The following is a 19,118-nucleotide window of genomic DNA, read 5'->3' as shown; positions in this document are numbered from 1 at the left end:
TTCAGGAAATTACGCAAAGTGACGCATGTTATTATTACTCGAGATGTAAGGATAAAAAAAATATATGCCTTCCGCTACCGTAGTTTCGTGTAAATTCACAAGAAAAGATGTGGCGTGAGACACGGAGAATAAATATATATTTAAAAAATAATAATAATAAAGAATAAGTATAATGTGAATGTAAAGAAGAAAAACATCTTTGGGATGTTGCTATACATGCCATATATCTCATAACTTGATTTTATACTATGCGTGATATTACAAAAAGCATATTGTATACCTATGAAAAAAATCATTCCACTGTAACAATATTTTATACTGATAAAAAAAAATAATTATAAGAAAAAAAAATTTTCTCATCGAAAGAAAATCGCACGATGTGAAGATACGTGTACCTGCGATCACTCATAAATATATATAATATAAAAAAAGTTACACTTACACACGTGGGATGGGCTCTGTTTACATTACTCCTAAAATTTATATGAAAACTTCTTTCATTATATTTATCATATTACGTTTCGTACATTATGATTTACTGCCTTTATTCCTCTGTCAAATTCGTATAAACTCGTTGGTTTGTTATTATTTTATTTATTGTTTATAATTGATACCATAAATTAATTTTAATGAAACATAAACAACTGGTCGTCTATTTATTTGAAAAGAGATAAAACTTTCACTTTCACGGCCCATCCTAGAGATACACATCCTCTTTCCATTTTTGAACTGCATGAGACACATATCCAGCGAAAATACAAACGATCAAAGAATTATGAGCGCCAGAATTAAATAAAACTTGTAATTCTCACCAAGTTGAGATGTTTAAACTAAATGCCCATGAATTGGGCGAATATAACATGTAAGAGTGTAATTGACACTTTGAATGAACATTCATCAGTGACACTCGTTTGTTTAATAAAAAAAAAAAAAATATGTATATTACGTGAAAAATTACTTTTTATTTTTTATATTCAAACCAAGCATACAGTTATATAAATAATTTTACATGATTATTTATTTTTTGGTTTTATATTCAAAACCAGATTATAAATTACGATGAAGGAAAAAAAAAATTTCTGCCACAGTTCCTCAAACATCGGATAATAATTACAAGCCTTCGTCACAGTAACCTATGGTTCAGCAATCAACTTAAAAATTGTAGCATATTTTTTATTATCATCAGTTAATAATGCTAACTAATGTTTTAAATTTTCGTAGTGTTAAAAAATATCACACACGAAATTTTTTTTTTATTTTAAACGAATTTTAATTAAATAACGAAATAATAGAAAAATATATTAACACATTAACACTTCATAGGTATCTCTGACACTTTTTACAATCACCAGTTTATAAAATTTTTTGAAAATAAAAAAAAAAAAAAAAGTATAATGTACGACTACAGCTCGCTCGAATGCGTTCTTATACCTATAATAGTTGACCATATCTCTCAACTCGCTACCTAGGCATGATTAAAGAATATTAATTTGAAAACAAAAAGCTTTTTTACTCGAGAGAAATAAAGACGTGTAGGTTATCGTTATTATAAAAAAGGAAGCAAATATTGATAATCCAGATGCTGGAGCAATGATATTAAGAAAAATTTTTAAAAAAAGCTGTAATTGATTCATGAAATATGGGACGAATAAAATATAAGAGATGATGAACTTTACTGGTAATATAAGTACATATACACGTGCACGTATACATACACACCGTATTTATAGTGATCACGTAATCATAAAAAAAGACCCATTCTAAGTTTTGTAAGTCTTACGAAAACTTTCATTTTATTTTTTAAAATTATTTTTATAGAACTCTTATACTTGTTCGTAATTCAAGAAATCGTTTTTTTATTTTTATTTTACTTTAGACAGAGTGGCTGGATTATCGCGCAAAAAAAAATACGAAGGCAGAGTAAATGTGTAAAATATTGACGAAAAGCTAAACGAATATGGTTCTGTAACTAAGTAAATGGTAACATATTAGAGGCTACTTGTGTGAACTACTATAGCACGTATGCTCAATTTTTATAAATAAGAAATAAATCGCCAATCAATCAAGCACCGAACATAGATGAAAATAAGTGTATAAAAGAGAGCGAGAACAAAAAAAATTACAGTACTTTAACTATAAAAAACTGTAAGTAATTTAAATGGACAGGAATGTCATAATTAATACTTTAATTTTTAGACTGTACTATACTTCATTTAATTTTTTCCCTTTCTCTTATTATGTACAAGCAAGATTATTTGAGCCAATATATTTAAATCAGAAAAAGACGTAGATTCTGATTACGTAACTAATTATTAAAAAATTATTGTATTTGTAAAGTTTATAGTATATATATTTTTTTTTTCCATCCGAGTATAAAAGTTACGTTATATTTTTTATTTGAAGAAAGTGAAACGTACAGTTTTACAAAAAAAAGTTGTAAACGAGGCATGGAAGGTGGTGCCGGCTACAAGTTCCGTATATATTGCGTTGCACATGCATATGAAATAATAAAACTTTCAAAATCCAAACGGGGGAACAAAAAATTTTTTTCACCCTTTACGGTGCCGATATGTAATACTTAACGTGTAAATAGGCATGTCTCGTGACATATTAGGTGACAAATTTAAAAAAAAAAAAGAAAAAAAAATACATGCAAAAAGAAAAACTGAATTAAAACTAAGTTTAAAAAAACGAAATAATAAGTACCTACTTATTAAGTATCATGACGAAAAAACACATCTTTCATTGATAAAAAACATACGACACACGCGCCAAATAATGACCTTGAATATATGTATATATACATATTCGCATGTATGTACACACATATAAATATATGTTAATAACAAAAAAAGAAACAATTAATATCTGACTTTGTACCTATATACTAATTATCTTTAACAAAACAAAATAAAAATAAAAATTGGGAACCGATCGAACGTCAGATATTGTAACGACGTTAAAAATACGAAAAAGGCATTGCATTCGTAAACGAAAAAGAATGTAGATATTAATTACAATTCTGTACAGTCTTTTTTATAAAAATACCTTGTCTTACGAATATTTTCATTAATTTAAAATAAATCCTAGGCAATTTTCTTTTACTGCAACCTGAAAATTAATTTAAAACATATTCTTTTATCACAACTATAATTATTCACACAAACTTGAATTCGTTTTCGTTTACTGCAGAATAAAATGGGAATGGCGAAAAAAAAAATTTTGAAATGTCAAGCGTTGGTTGAAATGGACGAAAGTAACATGTGAGATTAATGCGAAATGTGCGCGAGAGGGGTAAAATGCTTTTATGAAATGCAGCATCCATTATAATATTATGTGATGGAATATACCCCCAAAAAGCCAGACGTGGCGCGTGACAATAAAGTGATTCAGATACCACGTGGTTTTGTCCTTTTATTTTTCCTATGAAATGTGCATATTTTTTCGAATTACGCTGTCAAATTATGAACTTTTTTGAATGAATAATTTCAAAATAAAAACAAGGGTATCAACCATGCCATAAACTTGGTATACCAAAAGTTTATTTTTGATAAGTATAGATGCATAAAAAATATACTTCTGTTTGTATCATACTTTAATTACTCTATGATTAAATGAATAATAAACATTTCGTAAGATCAACTTTTTAACATTTATATTAAATATTCAAAAATATAAAATAACATCACATGACTGATAACTGTTTTTTTTATCTATGTTGGGTTTTGATTAAATTTTACAGAGTAACCACCAGTATTATCATCTTTTTGCATTTGAAAGTTATTTGTGGACAGTCCAAAAGGCTTAAGAATAACATTACCAAGGTCCTTTAATTTGTCTAACATTTCTGCCATTTGTTTTTGATTTCTGTCATTGATCATGACGGTTAGTTTCTGTAAAATAAGAAATTTTTAATGACATTTTCACTGTTGTAATTAATTGTAGGTACAACATCAGCACTTACATTAATGTTATTGATGATATCTTTGTTCATTGGGTCAAAATCTTGTGCTTTCTTGTAATCTGCAAGAGCCTCATCAAGTTTCTCTGTATCCTCGTAATAACGAGCTCTCCTTAGACTAGCTTTTACATAACTTGGATCTGTTTCAATGGCTTTTGTGCAATCTTTTATAGCCATCTCTTTCTGTTCCTGAAATCAAATGAAAATCCGGTTGAAACACCATTATTTGAGTAAATTGAAACTTAATAGCTACAACATCACATACCAACTGTACCCTTGCAGCTGCTCTATTGGCATACAGTATAGCCCTCTCTCTTTGAAACTTCATTGGACAAGTCTTTAAGCCCTCCGTGTAAACAGCCACAGCCTCCTTAAACTCACCATTCTGAAATAACTTGTTACCCCTAGCCTTAATACTGTCGGCCTCTTTCTTCAGTTTGAGCAGATCATCCTCGCTGAGATCACTGTCCCTATTCTTTACAACTTCTTCGTCGACATAAAACTCATCAGGCTCCTCTTCTGGTACAAGTTCCTTGGTAACCTCACTCTTGGAACCCTTATCCTCTTCTCCAGTCCAGGGTTCTCCTGTCACAGCGTCGAAGAACTTTTCCTCGCATTTTTCGTTATCATTTGTGACACACTCATTCTCCAAACCCTTTGTCAACTCATCGATAACCTCCTCATTTGAAGGCACTTTATCTGTCATTTTTGAGACACGCTTTAAATGCTATACTTTACACTCTAAACTTTACAGCATCACTGCATCAGATTCAAATTCTGATGACTTTATTTGTTACTCTCGGTTAACGCCAGAGATTCCGGTAAATGCGGGTGTGTGGTTATTGTCAATCAACAAATTTATTTATTAGAGAGCGCGGGGGACGCCGGAGGGGATATGTAGCAGACGGTGGTATCCTGGTATGGTTGTCGGCCAAATATATATATATATATATATATAGTAGTCTGCAGCCAGCTGCTGCATGCACTCTCTCGTTGAATGACATTTTGGGCTGTAGGAGAGTCTCTTTTTTTTTCTCGACGAAAAAGGAGTCAAGTTTTTAGACCCTGGAGACAAATGTTGATGGCCTGTGGATTGTATAAGGTTGAATAATTCACGGGTCGACAGAAGCACGCAGATCTTTCGCGTCTGTCGTGCGCCCAATTGGTGATTTTTAAGGTTAAGCGTCCTATTGCGGATTAGTGTTTTGCTCCGAAATATTTCTCGACTGTACCGTATACTTATACTTGGTGAATAGCCAAGGTTGAACGTGAGTAAAATTTTTACGGGTGACTAGAGATCGCTGAGCTGAATAGTTTTTCAAGTATTGGGTATTGCTTTTTCATAGAATTATGGCACTGCACAGTGGACCGCCCAAGAGAAAAGAAATCTACAAGTACGAAGCTCCATGGCCTCTTTACAGCATGAACTGGTCTGTCAGACCTGACAAGAGGTTCAGGCTTGCTCTTGGCAGCTTCGTCGAGGAATACAACAACAAGGTTCAGATTGTTCTGCTAGACGAGGATAATGCTGTGTTTGTGGCCAAGAGTACATTTGATCATCCCTATCCTACTACCAAAATTATGTGGATTCCGGACAGTAAAGGTTCGTATTAGTATCTATGTGGTTTCATTATTAGTCTTGCGTCATTCACGATTGTATCGTATTTTTTTTTTTGTAGGTTTGTACCCAGATCTTTTAGCCACTTCTGGTGACTATTTGAGAGTGTGGAGAGCTGGGGAACCAGAAACAAGAATGGAGTGTGTACTGAACAATAATAAAAATTCAGACTTCTGTGCACCTCTAACCTCGTTCGATTGGAATGAGGTTGATCCCAATTTGATTGGGACATCAAGCATCGATACAACATGCACAATTTGGGGCCTTGAAACTGGCCAAGTTCTTGGTCGAGTCAACATGGTCACTGGTCATGTTAAGACACAGGTACTTGACAAAAATCATATTTATATACCTGGACATGTACTTTTGAATTTGAATTTAATTGAATTTTACGTTGTTGCAGCTAATTGCTCATGATAAAGAAGTGTACGACATAGCGTTCAGTCGAGCGGGTGGTGGCCGAGACATGTTTGCTTCTGTTGGAGCAGATGGGTCAGTTAGAATGTTCGACTTGCGACATCTCGAACACTCTACGATCATATACGAGGATCCTCAGCACACGCCTCTCCTAAGACTCGCATGGAACAAGCAAGATCCTAATTACTTGGCCACTGTAGCCATGGATGCTTGTGAAGTCATCATTTTGGATGTCAGAGTTCCCTGCACACCTGTTGCCAGATTAAACAATCACAGGTAAGATGGAGCATTTTAATGTGTGCATTACATTGTAGTGGTTTGTAAAAAAATGATCTTTGTGGTACTTTTTTTCAACAGAGCAAGTGTAAATGGTATTGCCTGGGCTCCACACTCCTCGTGCCACATTTGTACTGCTGGCGACGACCATCAGGCACTAATTTGGGATATACAACAGATGCCAAGGGCCATTGAAGATCCGATTCTTGCTTACACAGCCGCGGAAGGTGAGGTCAATCAGATTCAGTGGGGTGCTACGCAACCTGATTGGATTGCAATTTGTTACAACAAAGCTGCCGAAATTCTTCGAGTATGAAGCTGTGGTTTTTGGGACTCTCTGGCAAGGACTATTTTTACTCTTTTTGAGCACTGGCTCAATAAATTCATGGACTGTGATTCGTGGTACTGACTGAGTAATAAATGGTGAAGAGCCTCTTTTTTTAGAATTACTGACCAAAAGAAACGATATCGCGTAAGTGCAAGATATTTTTAATCCGTATGCATATGATTCATCTGCGAAAACTAGTATTATTTATTTAAATTCTTACGTATATTATTCTTTTAATTTAATCCTGCGATTTTTTTATATCATTCTGTGGTATTTAAGAGATAAAAGATAAAATAAAATTATTCAAGAATGAAGCGACCGGATCTGCATACACACGTTCGATCCGATTGTTTTTCTGAATTAGACATAATTTTTTCATAAACTACCACATCATAACTTTGTTGTTATCTCCTCATCAACTATGGTTTAAAAATAAGTTTTCCTGACATTATTTATTGTTAGATCTAGTAAAACAATTTAGCACCTTATCTCTACGTCGTGTTACGAAAGTCATATTGAAATCCATGTCTCCAATTTAAAACATGTTATAATACGACATTCTACTCAATCGGTAATAAATAGAAAAATCGATCACTTGAAAATCACAAAAAAATCTAAATGTTATTGGACTGAAATTTTATAAAAGTTTTATATTTACAACTCTGAAAATTTTACAGAGATTTTCTAACTAGAAGACTTGAAAATTGATTTTTATAACAGCCATGTGTACTTATTACAGACTTTTCTAATATTTTTTTTTTTTTTTTTTTTTTTTTTTTTTTTTTTTTTTTTTGTGAAGAAAGTAAATACGTCGACTTGAAAAAAAGGATGAGTAGTCTATGTTGCAAAACCTTCAACAGCAATGTAATACACTATTGGAAAAACATAATTAGCCGTCGCAAAAAAGAGCACAGGAAATAATAATTAGGCGTAGTGTTTGACGTGTATTTCAATGAAATGCAAATGTATTAAAATGCATTGTACATAAAATATTAGGGCAATCACATGTATGTGGTAATGATTATTTATTGTTAATTTGTATCATGTAGCTGTCAACATAAACGTTTTATTAAAAATACTTAACGAATTGTAGCACAATTTATTTCTCATCCAAACGCTTAGGGCGTGTTAAATTTACTCTTTTTTTTTTTTTACCATGGAAACAAAATTAAAATCATTAAAAATAATATTTTATACGATTAAGGGAACAAATACAAAAACGAGATACATATGAATAGTTGTAAGTTAAATAAATTTATTTTATAATTTACGCTCTGACATGATTCGTGTTAATTTTATCACTAACTAGTTAGTTTCGACATTCCCTCGAAAGCTACAAGCATAGCTATACATATTTATTTATTCTTATATATTTTCATGTACTCGCAATTCACGTATATAATTTACTCTAATGGACGATTCATGGAATTATTTACAAAGTGGGGCGCGTCATGCACATAAATTATAAAGGAAAAAAAAAAAACAACATTACATATTCAGTCAAGTCTGCTATAATAATTACTCTTCTCCGTTCTATTATATAAAAATTCTTTGCCTTTTCTCCATTGATTGGAAAAAGAAAAGTTAGCAAGCAGAGAAGTTCGGCCGGTGGTTCTTTTTATTTTATATTTCTTCGCTAAGTCTGTTTTTCCTTTTTTCTGATTTTCTGTTTTTTATTTTTTATTTTATTGCAATAAAAATACGCGCTACACTCTGATACAGAGTGTATGCATTTTGATTATCTAACGTTGAAAAAAAAGATTTATGTAATACATCAGCGCTGCTGAAAATAATTGTAAAAAACTAAAGTTCGAGTTTTTCAGTACGAAAATTGACAATTCTGAGAGGGTACGGAGAAAAACAAGGGTACGAGAGTCAAGCGACGTTACCATACGTACGAATTTTTTTTTAACCCTGTAAGCCCATTTTCTCATGTACAATATACAATTTATAATTTACTCGTATACAACTTTACTACCAACACTTTCAAGGTTTACGAAATTTCGTGTACATTCAAGGTTCGCGATCAGAGCTGATAAAAAGTCTTTAGTCTTTTTCTCTGCTTCTGTAGAGAGAAAAAGAAAAGGAAAAACAAAATATCGCACGTTTTTCGCATCAAAGTGCAAAAATTTTAAAATAAATTCTTATCCATCCCCGAGAGCAGTGGAACTCCAAAGAGAGTACACGAAAATGAAAAACTTTTTCACATTTGGCACCAAAATCCACGGCTCTCGTCAAAGTTTTCACTTTATTTCTTGATTCATACTATATTATGAGTAAAATGAATGGGTATAGATGAGGCCTTAAAATTATTATTTTACACACAATATTACGATTATACAAAAATCGGTGGTATGTATGGCTGAAATTTCTTGAAAATTTAATAAACTCGTTTGTTGGGGTCACTTTGTAGCTCACGGAAACAGAATAAGTAAACACAATGTGCGGTTGAAACATAAATTAGTTGGATTATTCTTGAGAAACTGCCAAAATGCGTTTGGTGGATCTTTCGTAACTCGAGAGCGACTCTATTTTCGAGGTGTCGAAAATGCATTGATTTTCCGTACCTACATGCTTACATTAAACTTTCAAGAAATCATGAAACTTATATATTATGATGAAAAATTTAGTTTAGATATCGTCGATTACTCGCTAAAAAAAATGATTGTCATCAACGTCGGATACATCGCTACAATTGGACTACAATAAATATATCAATAAGCAATATACACCTGCGATATACACTGCGCAAGGATATTTATATTATACTTTTAAACGGTTTTCAAGACGCGACAATCGCCATTCCGTCAATGAAAAAAAAAAAAAAAAAAAACTTAATTATTTACAAATCAACATCCAGTAAGGAAGGAAGAAAAAAAAATCCACTCTATTTCGCACGAAATTTTTCTCTCGTCAACTTAATACTTTTCTCTGACTATTATTCTTCACCTCGGGATCCCTACGTCTCTTCTCTATCTCGCGTATATAATATACAATAATAATAATAATAATAATACATGAGCAGATCATAGAAAAGAAAAAAACCATACAGCGCACTGTACACGCACGCAAAAATCTACGTGATTCAGAGGTACCAAGACGACCGTCACCGCAAAGTATAAAAAAAAGCTCTCCTCTCCTAAACCAAACGAAAGATGAGAAAAAAAAAAAAAAAAAAAAAAAACACGGATGCACGTACATGTGACATTAAACACACGCGATCGCGCTCAAAAAGGGTCCTTGGGGAGAAAATCAGTTGCGGTAATGGAGTCATCAGCTGTATCTTCTCGTAAACAGAGTCACTATACCGGTAACAGGAATACAAGAAGCCGAAGAACGAAAGAAACAAACCAAAAAAAAAAAAAAAAGAAACCACGTATAGTACAACGAGGAAAATCTCGGGATTCACCCACGACGAGTACGGAAGCAAATAGAAAAAAAAAAAAAAGGGTCGTACGAAAATGATTAGAGGACGCATAGTTTGCTGGCAATGTAGTGTAGGTGCAAAACGGTGCACGCCATCGTCAACATGTTGCCCATGGCGATGGTCATGTGGGTCTTGCGAAAGGCGTTGTGTATCTTGAGGTAGTGCGGGCAGTGCTTGAGGGCGCCCGACTCGTGCCGGCCGATCTCGGCCCCGACACCGGCCGCCCGCTCCAGGCTCGTCTTCACCTCGATCAGCTTCAGGAGCGTCGGCGTCAGGTACAGCCGTATCAGCAGCTCGAGGAAAAATGCCCCACCCATACTTATCACCTGCAACACCGAGAGAGAGAGAGAGATTATTTTCATGGGCCAACCATGTACAGCCGATCCATTGTATTGAATTCTAGCGCTGCACGTACCTGGACCGCTATCTCCGAGTCCCAGCTGTGGGCCGGATGGTGCTTGACGTAGATGAGCAGAGTCGTCAGGCTGAGGCAGGCGTTGAGGGTAAAGTAACGCGGGAAGAGGATCCGCTGGACTTCACCGAACGCGTGCCGCGGCAGGGCAAAGTACAAGGACAGACCTGGAACATGCAAAAGGCAGTAAAGTAAGATTTCTCCTTATTTATACATCCATTGTGATTTATGAAAAAAAAAAAAAAAAAAAAAAAAAAAAAAAAAAAAAGTGCTTACCGGAGACGAAGGTCATCCAGATCTGGGAGCCAAAGTGCACGACGAAGGAGGCCAGGTAGACAAAGGACGTGAGCTGCGAGCGGGGCTGGCCGGCGGCTTGGCTCGTCGTCCTCTCGGAGCCACTCGGGACGAGGGCCGACGTGACGCAGAGCACCGCGGCTATCGTTATCACGTGCGCCGGCTGGGCCGTGCAGAACAAGACTCTATCAACCAAAGGATAAACATCATTATTTTGTTTTTTTTTCATAGACATTGGATGATTGCGCGATAAGGGGGACACTTGGAAACTGAAATCGTCTTGTCGAAGGGTTAAAAATCGGCGGATCAAAGGAGCAATCACCGGCCAATTTGACGCAGTTGGGAGGGTAAAATTATGAGCCGAGGCGACGAAACGCAAAGGGGCCCAATAATGAGTGCCCAGAGGAATCAGGGACACGCTCGTTGGACGAGGAAGGAGTAGAAAGATCGAACCGGAGAAGCGTGAGTCTTATCGCTCCGCGCGCGTGTGATCAACGCCGCCACGAGTAACATTTATCTCCTGAATTCGCGTGGTTGGCGCATTAAATAAACCATCGCGCTGTCTTTTTCGCTGCCATAATGGTAATCTCATACGCCCTCGTGGTTATACGTAAAACATAATATGAGTTCGCTGAGTTACATACCGGAATCGGTCGGGCTATCGGGACTTACACGTGACAGCCGGGCGCGACCGCGATACTTTGTCTTTTTAATTTACTTTTCTGCGTGGATTTTTCAACATGATTGCTCGGAAAGCGCGAAAAGCGCTACGAACGCGGAACCGCAGAAAAATCCCAACTCTACACGTATGCCTGTGGGAAACGTGTGCGGTGTACCTACTCGTAAAATCTAAGCCCATGTGACGAACCTACGTAATAAACACGTACGCCAATATTTACTAATCGATTTGTTCGACGATTCGCATGCACGAGAGTCGACGTACCTACTCGAGGCCGCAATTACGTGGAGAGTATCGGAAGGAAAAATACATCGGCGCGTAAACTTCAGGTGACACCTGTCCCGGCTTTTAATAGCACCTTCCTCCCCGAGAGACGAATGGTCGGTGATGGTTAATGTATATTTCGTACGAAAGAGGAGAACTCGTTTGTTCGCCTTCGTCTTTATAACCGTGTATGCCGCACTAATTTACCGCATAAGCCCAAGTATATGATATGTACCTATACTCTATTGATTAAGGGATCCATCAATCCCCCCCGAGGTCTTGGAGGCTCTTTTGTGAATATAATCATAGCTCCTCTTCGCGAGATGGGGAAAAAAGTTTGGTGTACGCGTGCATTGATCTTTATAACGTGCTCGCGGCTTATCTTAATTGAGGCATCTTTATGTCATGCGCGCGGTAAACTAGTTTGTGTTTTTTTCGTCGCGCGTTGACTTACGCATACGATACATCACGTGTGCGCGTGTAAGACTCCGATAGGTCCATCGATTGATGAACAGTTGCGAAAATGACATATTCCTTATTGGTACACGTATGTATGTATATAGTTGGGTGTTTACGTGACTTTGATTTGATGGCGAGAGGCAAAAAGGGGATGGGGCGATATCACGTGCATGAATTATGCAGGGAGTCGTTAAATCGAGATATCCAGGGTGCGTTTAGCGGCGCGTTTTAATTTTAGGTGTCTAGTATTTCAGGCGTGCGGCTTTGGAATTAATTGTGAAATATGGGTACGACACAAAAAGAAATCATTTCCTGCTTAAAATCGGTAGCCGATCGGTAGCAGTGCCCGTACATCGGTCGATCTTGGAGACTCGTTGTACCTATACGTTATTTTATGCAATACAAATAACATCTGAAAATTTAAAGAGAGGATATTTTAATACGTCAGTTTGATTGCATTGTGTTGTAAAGTTATTAGACGTGTACAAATCATTACCCTGATTTACAGTGACGATCATGAGAAATTTCAAATAAAAACTGTAACTTCAAAACAAAAAATTTCTTCTATTCTGATTGGACTAAATTACAGTAGAAAAATTTTAAATAGTTCAAAAAAAGTGTGTTAAACTGCATATAATTGATGTTTACGCATTTTAGAGGCATGTAGAAGATAAAAGAAATTTTTGGCCCGAAGGTGTGCCTCGTAGAAAAAAAAGTTTTATTTATTTATTTTTGTAGTTATCTTAATTGTAGTTCGTTATAAAAATGTATTTATACCCAAATCATCCAGATATGTTTTATCGTGCGTTCTTATCTCTCTTTCTCTTATCTGCACTTGAAAAAATAAAAACATCATTTTCGTGTATTTATATATATACAATATCTATACAAATATTTGGTGATAATGAATTTTCGAAACAGATTAGCGTGCGTGACACACGGATTCCCCAGATACAAACATTAAAAATAAAAGAGAAAATAATCGCTCAGTTATTATTTTTTAATCCTCAAATTCTTTATCTCGAGTTTTTTGACGTGAATTGATTTCGTGATCTGCGGCTTGAAGAAAAGTAAATATACTCACTGTTTTTATTTACTGTTCCTGCCTTTGTTATTATTTACTCTTTGATTTTTTGCATCGGCATAATTAAATTAAAATTTTTTAAGAATTATTATGTGCATGGATATTATGTCGAGATATATACCAATAATTTTTACCTCTAAAGTTTTCGCGATTCATAGGTGCTTATTAGGCACTAATCGTTTCCTGGGATACGCGTAACACGCGCATGTAAGTACAGCCTAATTTGAAATATCTACATGCGTGTCTTGTCAATCAAGTGTAATTTAAAATTTGGTGCAATAAGGAAGGGGGGGGGGGAGATTACACCCAGACCCAAGCCACCACTGGAGATATGGGAAATTGGGTCAATTAAAAAAAAGGGCCATTTGTGTAATTGTTTCGGCGAAAATAACAGAAAACGAAAGATAATCATGTAAGTTTGAATTCATTTTGTTTTAACAATTTGACCGAAAAAAATTAAATCATCTGGTGTGCCTCAAACACTTGACTCGATTAGTCCGAACTGTGCATACCCTAAAATCGGAGAACAGCGATTTTTCGATTTTTTTCGCTCGGCACACGTGTGCTCTAGCAGAGAAAAAAAAAAAAAAACACGAAAGAGACAATATTACCTGTTGACTCATTGTACGAATGAATAAGCCGATGTACTATGTATATTTTTATGAGAGACGTATGTGGTCCGAGCCAATAAATCAGTTTTTTTTTTTACAGTCACGCTTTTTAAAATACATTTTTGAAGTGCAATCTTGGTCTTACTACCCTTGTACATGCAATTATTTTATAATTATGGTTTAAAGAATTTCCGTTTTTTTTCTCTTTTCTAACTTTGTGCACATCAATACTAATTTCCGACGTTAAGAGATAATTCAAATGACGGTACATCAAAAAACTCATTGCAGTGAACCAATGTATAGTACAAATATTGTTGCTCAACAATATTCGTTATTACTTTGTTTATTGATCACGCTCGTAACATATTCATTGCACCAACTTAACGATGCATCTGTTTGGCATAAATTATACATCAATTACGATCCATCCATTTGCAAATATACAAACACACGTGTATATGTATAGGAAAAAATCGTAAAGCCGATCGGCGGTGAGTACATATTAAATGTGAGTAAATAAAATCGGCACGCGTGCAATAAAATTACACTTTCTATGAAAAAAAGTGAGGCAAATACGCTCGCTTTGAGATGCAAATGCAACTAAGTAGAAAACAGTGTATAGCTCGAAAGAGACCACCTAAGGTATTTGATATAAAATATATACATGTATAGGTACATCATGCGTGCGCTCGTTATGTCAACGGCACTTAATTGAATATAGCAACGAGTAAATAATATAAATGCGATTGGCGTACGATTACATCTTTATTTTATCGGTATAGCCCACTTTGAAAGAAAACTTCAAAATTATCTCATTTTCTCCGGTGGGGTATAAAAGTTTTAACGAGTGGAAAAATTATAAATTAATACCTTCTTACAGCGAAAACTAATGATTTTCCGTCAACAGGACCACCTGATTGTTGGACGAAACAAATCAACAAGGAACAAAATAACAAAAATAATTCAAGATTTCACCGGGACGACGACAGATACACAAGTTGAAAAGACCTCGCATCCCCCGCAGCGAGAGCCCGACGGGATCAAATTTCGAGTCATCGAGATAATCCCGAATCCCTGCGCGTTCCCTTCTCCGATCATCTCGACTTTGAAATGCAATTGTACACTGCTACCTGGCACACCTATTATGATATATTATGAAAAGGGGTTTTTCATTACCACAAGTTAAAAGATTGTCGATAACGATGCCATTATTTATTCCCAAACCAGCTCAATGACCAAGTAACCAAACGTTCCCCGAACGGCTCGACCAAATTTATATACCTGTCCTGCCTATCCAAGCACTATACACGCAGTCCTAAACAACTTTCTCTGCGAACGCGGAGGGTCGTTATAGTACAGGGTCAAGCCTCCTCTTTCTCTCACATGGGTAGTCACAAAAAAAAAAAAAAAAAAAAGGTCCCGAGAGCATTTGAAAAACGGAGACCTCCCCGGGACGTGTTTATTCGTGCACGCAGAGAGACGGAGGGGACCCAAAAAAGGGGGAGTATATAGTTTTGTAGGTCCGACTCGGTAGCCGAGGGAGAGGAGGATGCGCTACTGCGCGGGGAATATAAATATAATAAGCGTGGTGGTCCTTTCATTTTCGAGCACGGGGGTTCCGCCCTTTATTTCTCTCCCTATTATACCTTTGCTGTATTATCTCCTCTGGTTCGTATTGTTTAGTGCCACTGCGCACGCGACTCTCCATATATATGTACCTTACATTTTGTACGGTGTGCGCGTATCGGTATACATATATTTCGCGGAAAGAGATGCTACAGTATATACACCTTCATTAAGGGGAAGAGCGAGTCACGCGGATGGGGGTGGCGTTTTTTCATTTCTGGAATGACGTATGGGAATCACGATTGCCATGGCGTTTCTACATTACTTTGAATGAATAAATCGTGTGTATAGTTTGATGATGTGTGCCTTACCACTTGTAATGTATAAGGAAGGAAAAGAGGAATTATTACGTGTACATGATTGTAAAAAAAATATATATATGTACAGCAAAGATACTCGTACTCTTATCAAGATGATATTTTACGAAAGCACCCGAGGTGTGTAATCGCTGCGAAAGAGCTGCAGCTTCTTTTGATACGTGTCCATACATATATGAGCGTGTACGGGCACACAAAAAAGGCATAACGATCGCTATCGTTTCCTCAAATCTATACGTGCCCATCATAATGCGTAAATATACCTGCATTTTTTTTTTCCGATCCAAAATTTTATTTGTCGTGTGCGCACGAGAGCATATTATATTATATCACATTGTACGGCCATAAGTGCGTTTTACCCCGAATAAATTAAATAACGAGGGGAATGTGGTAAAAATTACCGGGTTTACGGTAATTATATAGCCTGGCTTGGACACACACGGACAGAATAACTGGAATATATACGTGAAGGGGCCGAGGTAAGTGGGCGTCAGATAGTAATTTCACTCGTGTGTATTATGGTATATACCGCGTCCAGCATATATTATGGTCGTATACGTAACACCCGTGAAATTGTTTAACGTACACGTACCTTCGAGTGCAAAAGTGTCTGTAAATTTCACACTCCCATGCAAAGTCTATTTGTGTATGCTCTTTGTAAGCTCACGGTAAACAGCCTCAATGGTGCGACAAGTATAGGTGCAATTCAACGTATAATCTCTAGATACCGATAACGATCGGCTCTGCCGTTAAGCCGCCATGGAATATTCTGAAAGCGCTACATCCAGCGAGTAAATAAACCAATACATACCTACTTTGAACTTGACAAATCGGTAAAACTTTTTCGAACGAGTGTTTGTACATATTCGGTTGAAGCTTCAAAGTTCATCCACACACACACACACTACGAATAATCAGAAGCTCCGTCGGGCTTCGTTAGCTTTCCATTAAGATACCCTGAAAACCCCCCAGATTCCGAGCTGACAGTATACTGACATTCGTCATGACCGCTTTTAAGAAAAAACGCCTACATGCATACACGATATATCAAAAGAACTTCTGGGCTGCCACTCACTCGCCACCGGTCGTATCGTACACCCCGCCACCCCCTTTAAGAAGAAGACCAAAAAGAAAAAAAGCTCCAACCACTTACAAAAAAAAAAAAAAAAAAAAAAAAAAGAAAAAGAAAAGACCTAAGTAAACGAGGGAAAAAATGAGTCGAGCGAAAGGCGATAAGAGGAAATCAAAAGCCGGCCGGTTGAACGCACTCGGCGCGTGAATCGAGCAACACCGTCGGTCGTCAGGTGAAAAATCGAGAGAGCTAATGGAGCGCCGGCGAGTGATATGCATATGCACACACGTATACATCATATTATACTATACACACTCGCGCTGCATATGGATAAAATATATACATATACTTACGGATATATCAGCGCTGTATGTACAATGAAGAAGAAGGTCAAATCGCGCAGTAGTGCGTGCGAACGTGCCGCGAGTCACGAACGCCAGTTCGATCGTTTATGCACCCGCGCTAAATGTACATGTCTAATCTATACGTATATAGGCATAATCATCATCATCATCATCACCTTGTCACGTACTTTTTTGCACTTACGTGTATGCGGGTGTAGTATAGAGTAACATCATCAATTTCCGAAGCCGCGTGAATGACGCGCTGACACGACGATGCTTCTTATGCAACAACTGCTCCATATGTGCACTGACCGCGCACAGTGACGTTTTTTTCTTTTTTTCTTTTTTCTTTTTCTATCTACATACATCGCCTATTATCCCCTGCAGCTCCGTGCATGGGTATAGAAGAAAGGCGAAAAACGGACATACGCGACTGATCGAGCTTTCGGAAAGATTTTCCGGAACACGTGGTTATACTCATTAATGGGTCACGCGTGCCTGTGGCTGCATCATCGGCAGTACTCAGTTATAGGTACTGATGCATTTCTACACATTATCCTCGGTGTGAGCGTGTGTGGTGCAGAGTCGTGCTTTGCTCCCCGTTATTTTTGGACAACTCGCACGCGAGGCTGCGCTTTAAATAGCTCTTGGGACAGCAGTGGGTGCGTACATTTGATTTTTTTTTTCCCCTCCCGAAAATCGGCATTTCACCTCATTTAGATGTTGCGTACATTTAAGGTATGTCATTGATGGAAAGAGCCGATTGTTGAAATTTTCGCGCGATCGTGCAACAGTGATATCGCGACGACGGATGCCTCGAAGGGGAAAAAATTCGCTCATCCTTGCGGGGGAGATTCCCCTTGTAAGCGTTAAGAGATAAGGCGTAGCAATATGATATGGAGGTGACGAGTGTGTACATGCACGTTTACGTATATATACTAGATCCAATTCAAACAAGCGCGTGATCGCCTATTAGAGGGAATACTGTGACGTATAGAGGAGTGCGGTTTTTTTGTTTACCACCATCCGAGGTGATATATATATATTCTCTGACGTACGTCAGAAGCTTGTTTGGTTTACGTATACGTCGCCTGCACCGCTATACTCGAGATGAGTCGGTTAGCTTACACTACGAGATTCATGTAGGAGGCGTGGTGATTTTTTTTTTTTTTTTTTTTTTTTAACGAATCGTAATAACAGAGTAAAAGGACGCCCATGGTGTTTCCCATATGGAAAATGATTTTATTTTTTCGGCCTAAAAAAATGTTCGTTTAAAGTGAAAACTCGACCCTGCTATTATCGACTGGGACAGTAAAATCTACGATCTCGGGGGTACAGCTTTTTGGGAAACGGCACGAAAGTTTGGAGAAATGGTAAGTTGGTATTATTCCACGGGTGGATTAAATTACAAAAGATGGAATTATTTCGAGACGATTCGGAGAAGAAAAGAAAACAGGTCCGAGAAATCATAGTCAATGTCCGTTCGACGGCAGGAGACTCGAGAACGTGGACAGGATTTCTATTGGTCGCGTCGTTAAAATTTTTATTTTTCTGTTTCTGGTGAAGTACTTTTTAGCAATTAAGCCGCCCTATCTCGCGGCGTCAAATAAATATTCATCGGAGATTAAAAAAAAAAAAAAGGAAACGAGAGAAAAGTCACGATGTAGATGGATATCGCGTCCATCTGACGAATGGAGAGCCTTGCCGTCAACGTATATCTCCACGAAATCTCCCCCGAGTTGGCGTCAAAATTTGTTCGCGTGAAAGCCATACGGTCGTAAAATTTCTTATGTCCAGCCGCGCTTTGAAACGACAAACGACAAATAATGTTCAAACACGATTATCGCAGCGCGAGCTCATATAAATTATAATACCTTCAATCAAACACGATGAGTATTAACATTTTTATCACCTTTAAGGATCACGCGC

General features: G+C 36.9%; 3 protein-coding genes across 4 annotated transcripts in view; 1 reads left to right on the top strand and 2 right to left on the bottom strand.

The window, feature by feature from the left end:
* Positions 1 to 3,674: 3,674 nt before the first annotated feature.
* On the bottom strand, positions 3,675 to 4,866 carry Ttc1 (Tetratricopeptide repeat domain 1). Of its 2 annotated transcripts, none has more exons than XM_089594519.1 (3): positions 4,218 to 4,866; positions 3,965 to 4,144; positions 3,675 to 3,893 (listed from the first exon to the last, which is right to left on the bottom strand). In XM_089594519.1, exons 1-3 carry the CDS (start codon positions 4,665 to 4,667, stop codon positions 3,714 to 3,716), a joined length of 810 nt encoding a protein of 269 aa, XP_089450645.1. In that variant the 5' UTR covers positions 4,668 to 4,866; the 3' UTR covers positions 3,675 to 3,713. The 2 variants fall into 2 exon arrangements, with proteins under 2 accessions (XP_089450645.1, XP_014219838.2); XM_014364352.2 differs by having other exon boundaries at positions 3,676 to 3,893; positions 3,965 to 4,150; positions 4,227 to 4,866.
* Positions 4,867 to 4,958: 92 nt separating this feature from the next.
* Positions 4,959 to 7,374, top strand: wap (DDB1 and CUL4 associated factor wap). The gene is made up of 5 exons (XM_014364303.2): positions 4,959 to 5,229; positions 5,308 to 5,564; positions 5,641 to 5,903; positions 5,983 to 6,272; positions 6,354 to 7,374. The coding sequence occupies exons 2-5, from the start codon at positions 5,312 to 5,314 to the stop codon at positions 6,586 to 6,588; spliced, it is 1,041 nt and encodes a 346-aa protein (XP_014219789.1). The 5' UTR covers positions 4,959 to 5,229; positions 5,308 to 5,311; the 3' UTR covers positions 6,589 to 7,374.
* A 2,686-nt stretch (positions 7,375 to 10,060) lies between these two features.
* The window catches only part of LOC106647784 (transmembrane protein 205), a 28,156-nt gene continuing 19,098 nt past the window's right edge, over positions 10,061 to 19,118 (bottom strand). The window contains exons 2-4 of the mRNA XM_014364318.2: positions 10,716 to 10,918; positions 10,443 to 10,606; positions 10,061 to 10,353 (exon numbers count right to left, since the gene is read on the bottom strand). Coding sequence (XP_014219804.1) covers positions 10,066 to 10,353; positions 10,443 to 10,606; positions 10,716 to 10,918 — 655 coding nt within the window. The 3' untranslated portion in view covers positions 10,061 to 10,065. The remainder of the gene's footprint in view (positions 10,354 to 10,442; positions 10,607 to 10,715; positions 10,919 to 19,118) is intronic.

The sequence above is a fragment of the Copidosoma floridanum genome, unplaced genomic scaffold, assembly GCF_036245765.1.
Source record: "Copidosoma floridanum isolate Cflo_tuat_1 unplaced genomic scaffold, Cflo_Japanese_pri ptg000021l, whole genome shotgun sequence".
NCBI lineage: Eukaryota > Metazoa > Arthropoda > Insecta > Hymenoptera > Encyrtidae > Copidosoma > Copidosoma floridanum.
Note: the sequence above shows the minus strand (reverse complement) of the source record. Positions and strands in the feature narration are given on the sequence as shown.

What these genes read in the sequence shown, in the direction of transcription:
- Ttc1 (XM_089594519.1), bottom strand. Translation starts at nt 4,667, where the DNA reads ATGACAGATAAAGTGCCTTCAAATGAGGAGGTTATCGATGAGTTGACA. An exon ending in GGGTACAGTTGGTATGTGAT is followed by an intron (nt 4,145 to 4,217) that starts GTTGTAGCTATT and finishes TTTCAGGAACAG; the next exon opens with AAAGAGATGGCTATAAAAGA. An exon ending in ATATCATCAATAACATTAAT is followed by an intron (nt 3,894 to 3,964) that starts GTAAGTGCTGAT and finishes CTTATTTTACAG; the next exon opens with AAACTAACCGTCATGATCAA.
- wap (XM_014364303.2), top strand. Translation starts at nt 5,312, where the DNA reads ATGGCACTGCACAGTGGACCGCCCAAGAGAAAAGAAATCTACAAGTAC. An exon ending in GTGGATTCCGGACAGTAAAG is followed by an intron (nt 5,565 to 5,640) that starts GTTCGTATTAGT and finishes TTTTTTTTGTAG; the next exon opens with GTTTGTACCCAGATCTTTTA. An exon ending in GCCAGATTAAACAATCACAG is followed by an intron (nt 6,273 to 6,353) that starts GTAAGATGGAGC and finishes TTTTTTCAACAG; the next exon opens with AGCAAGTGTAAATGGTATTG.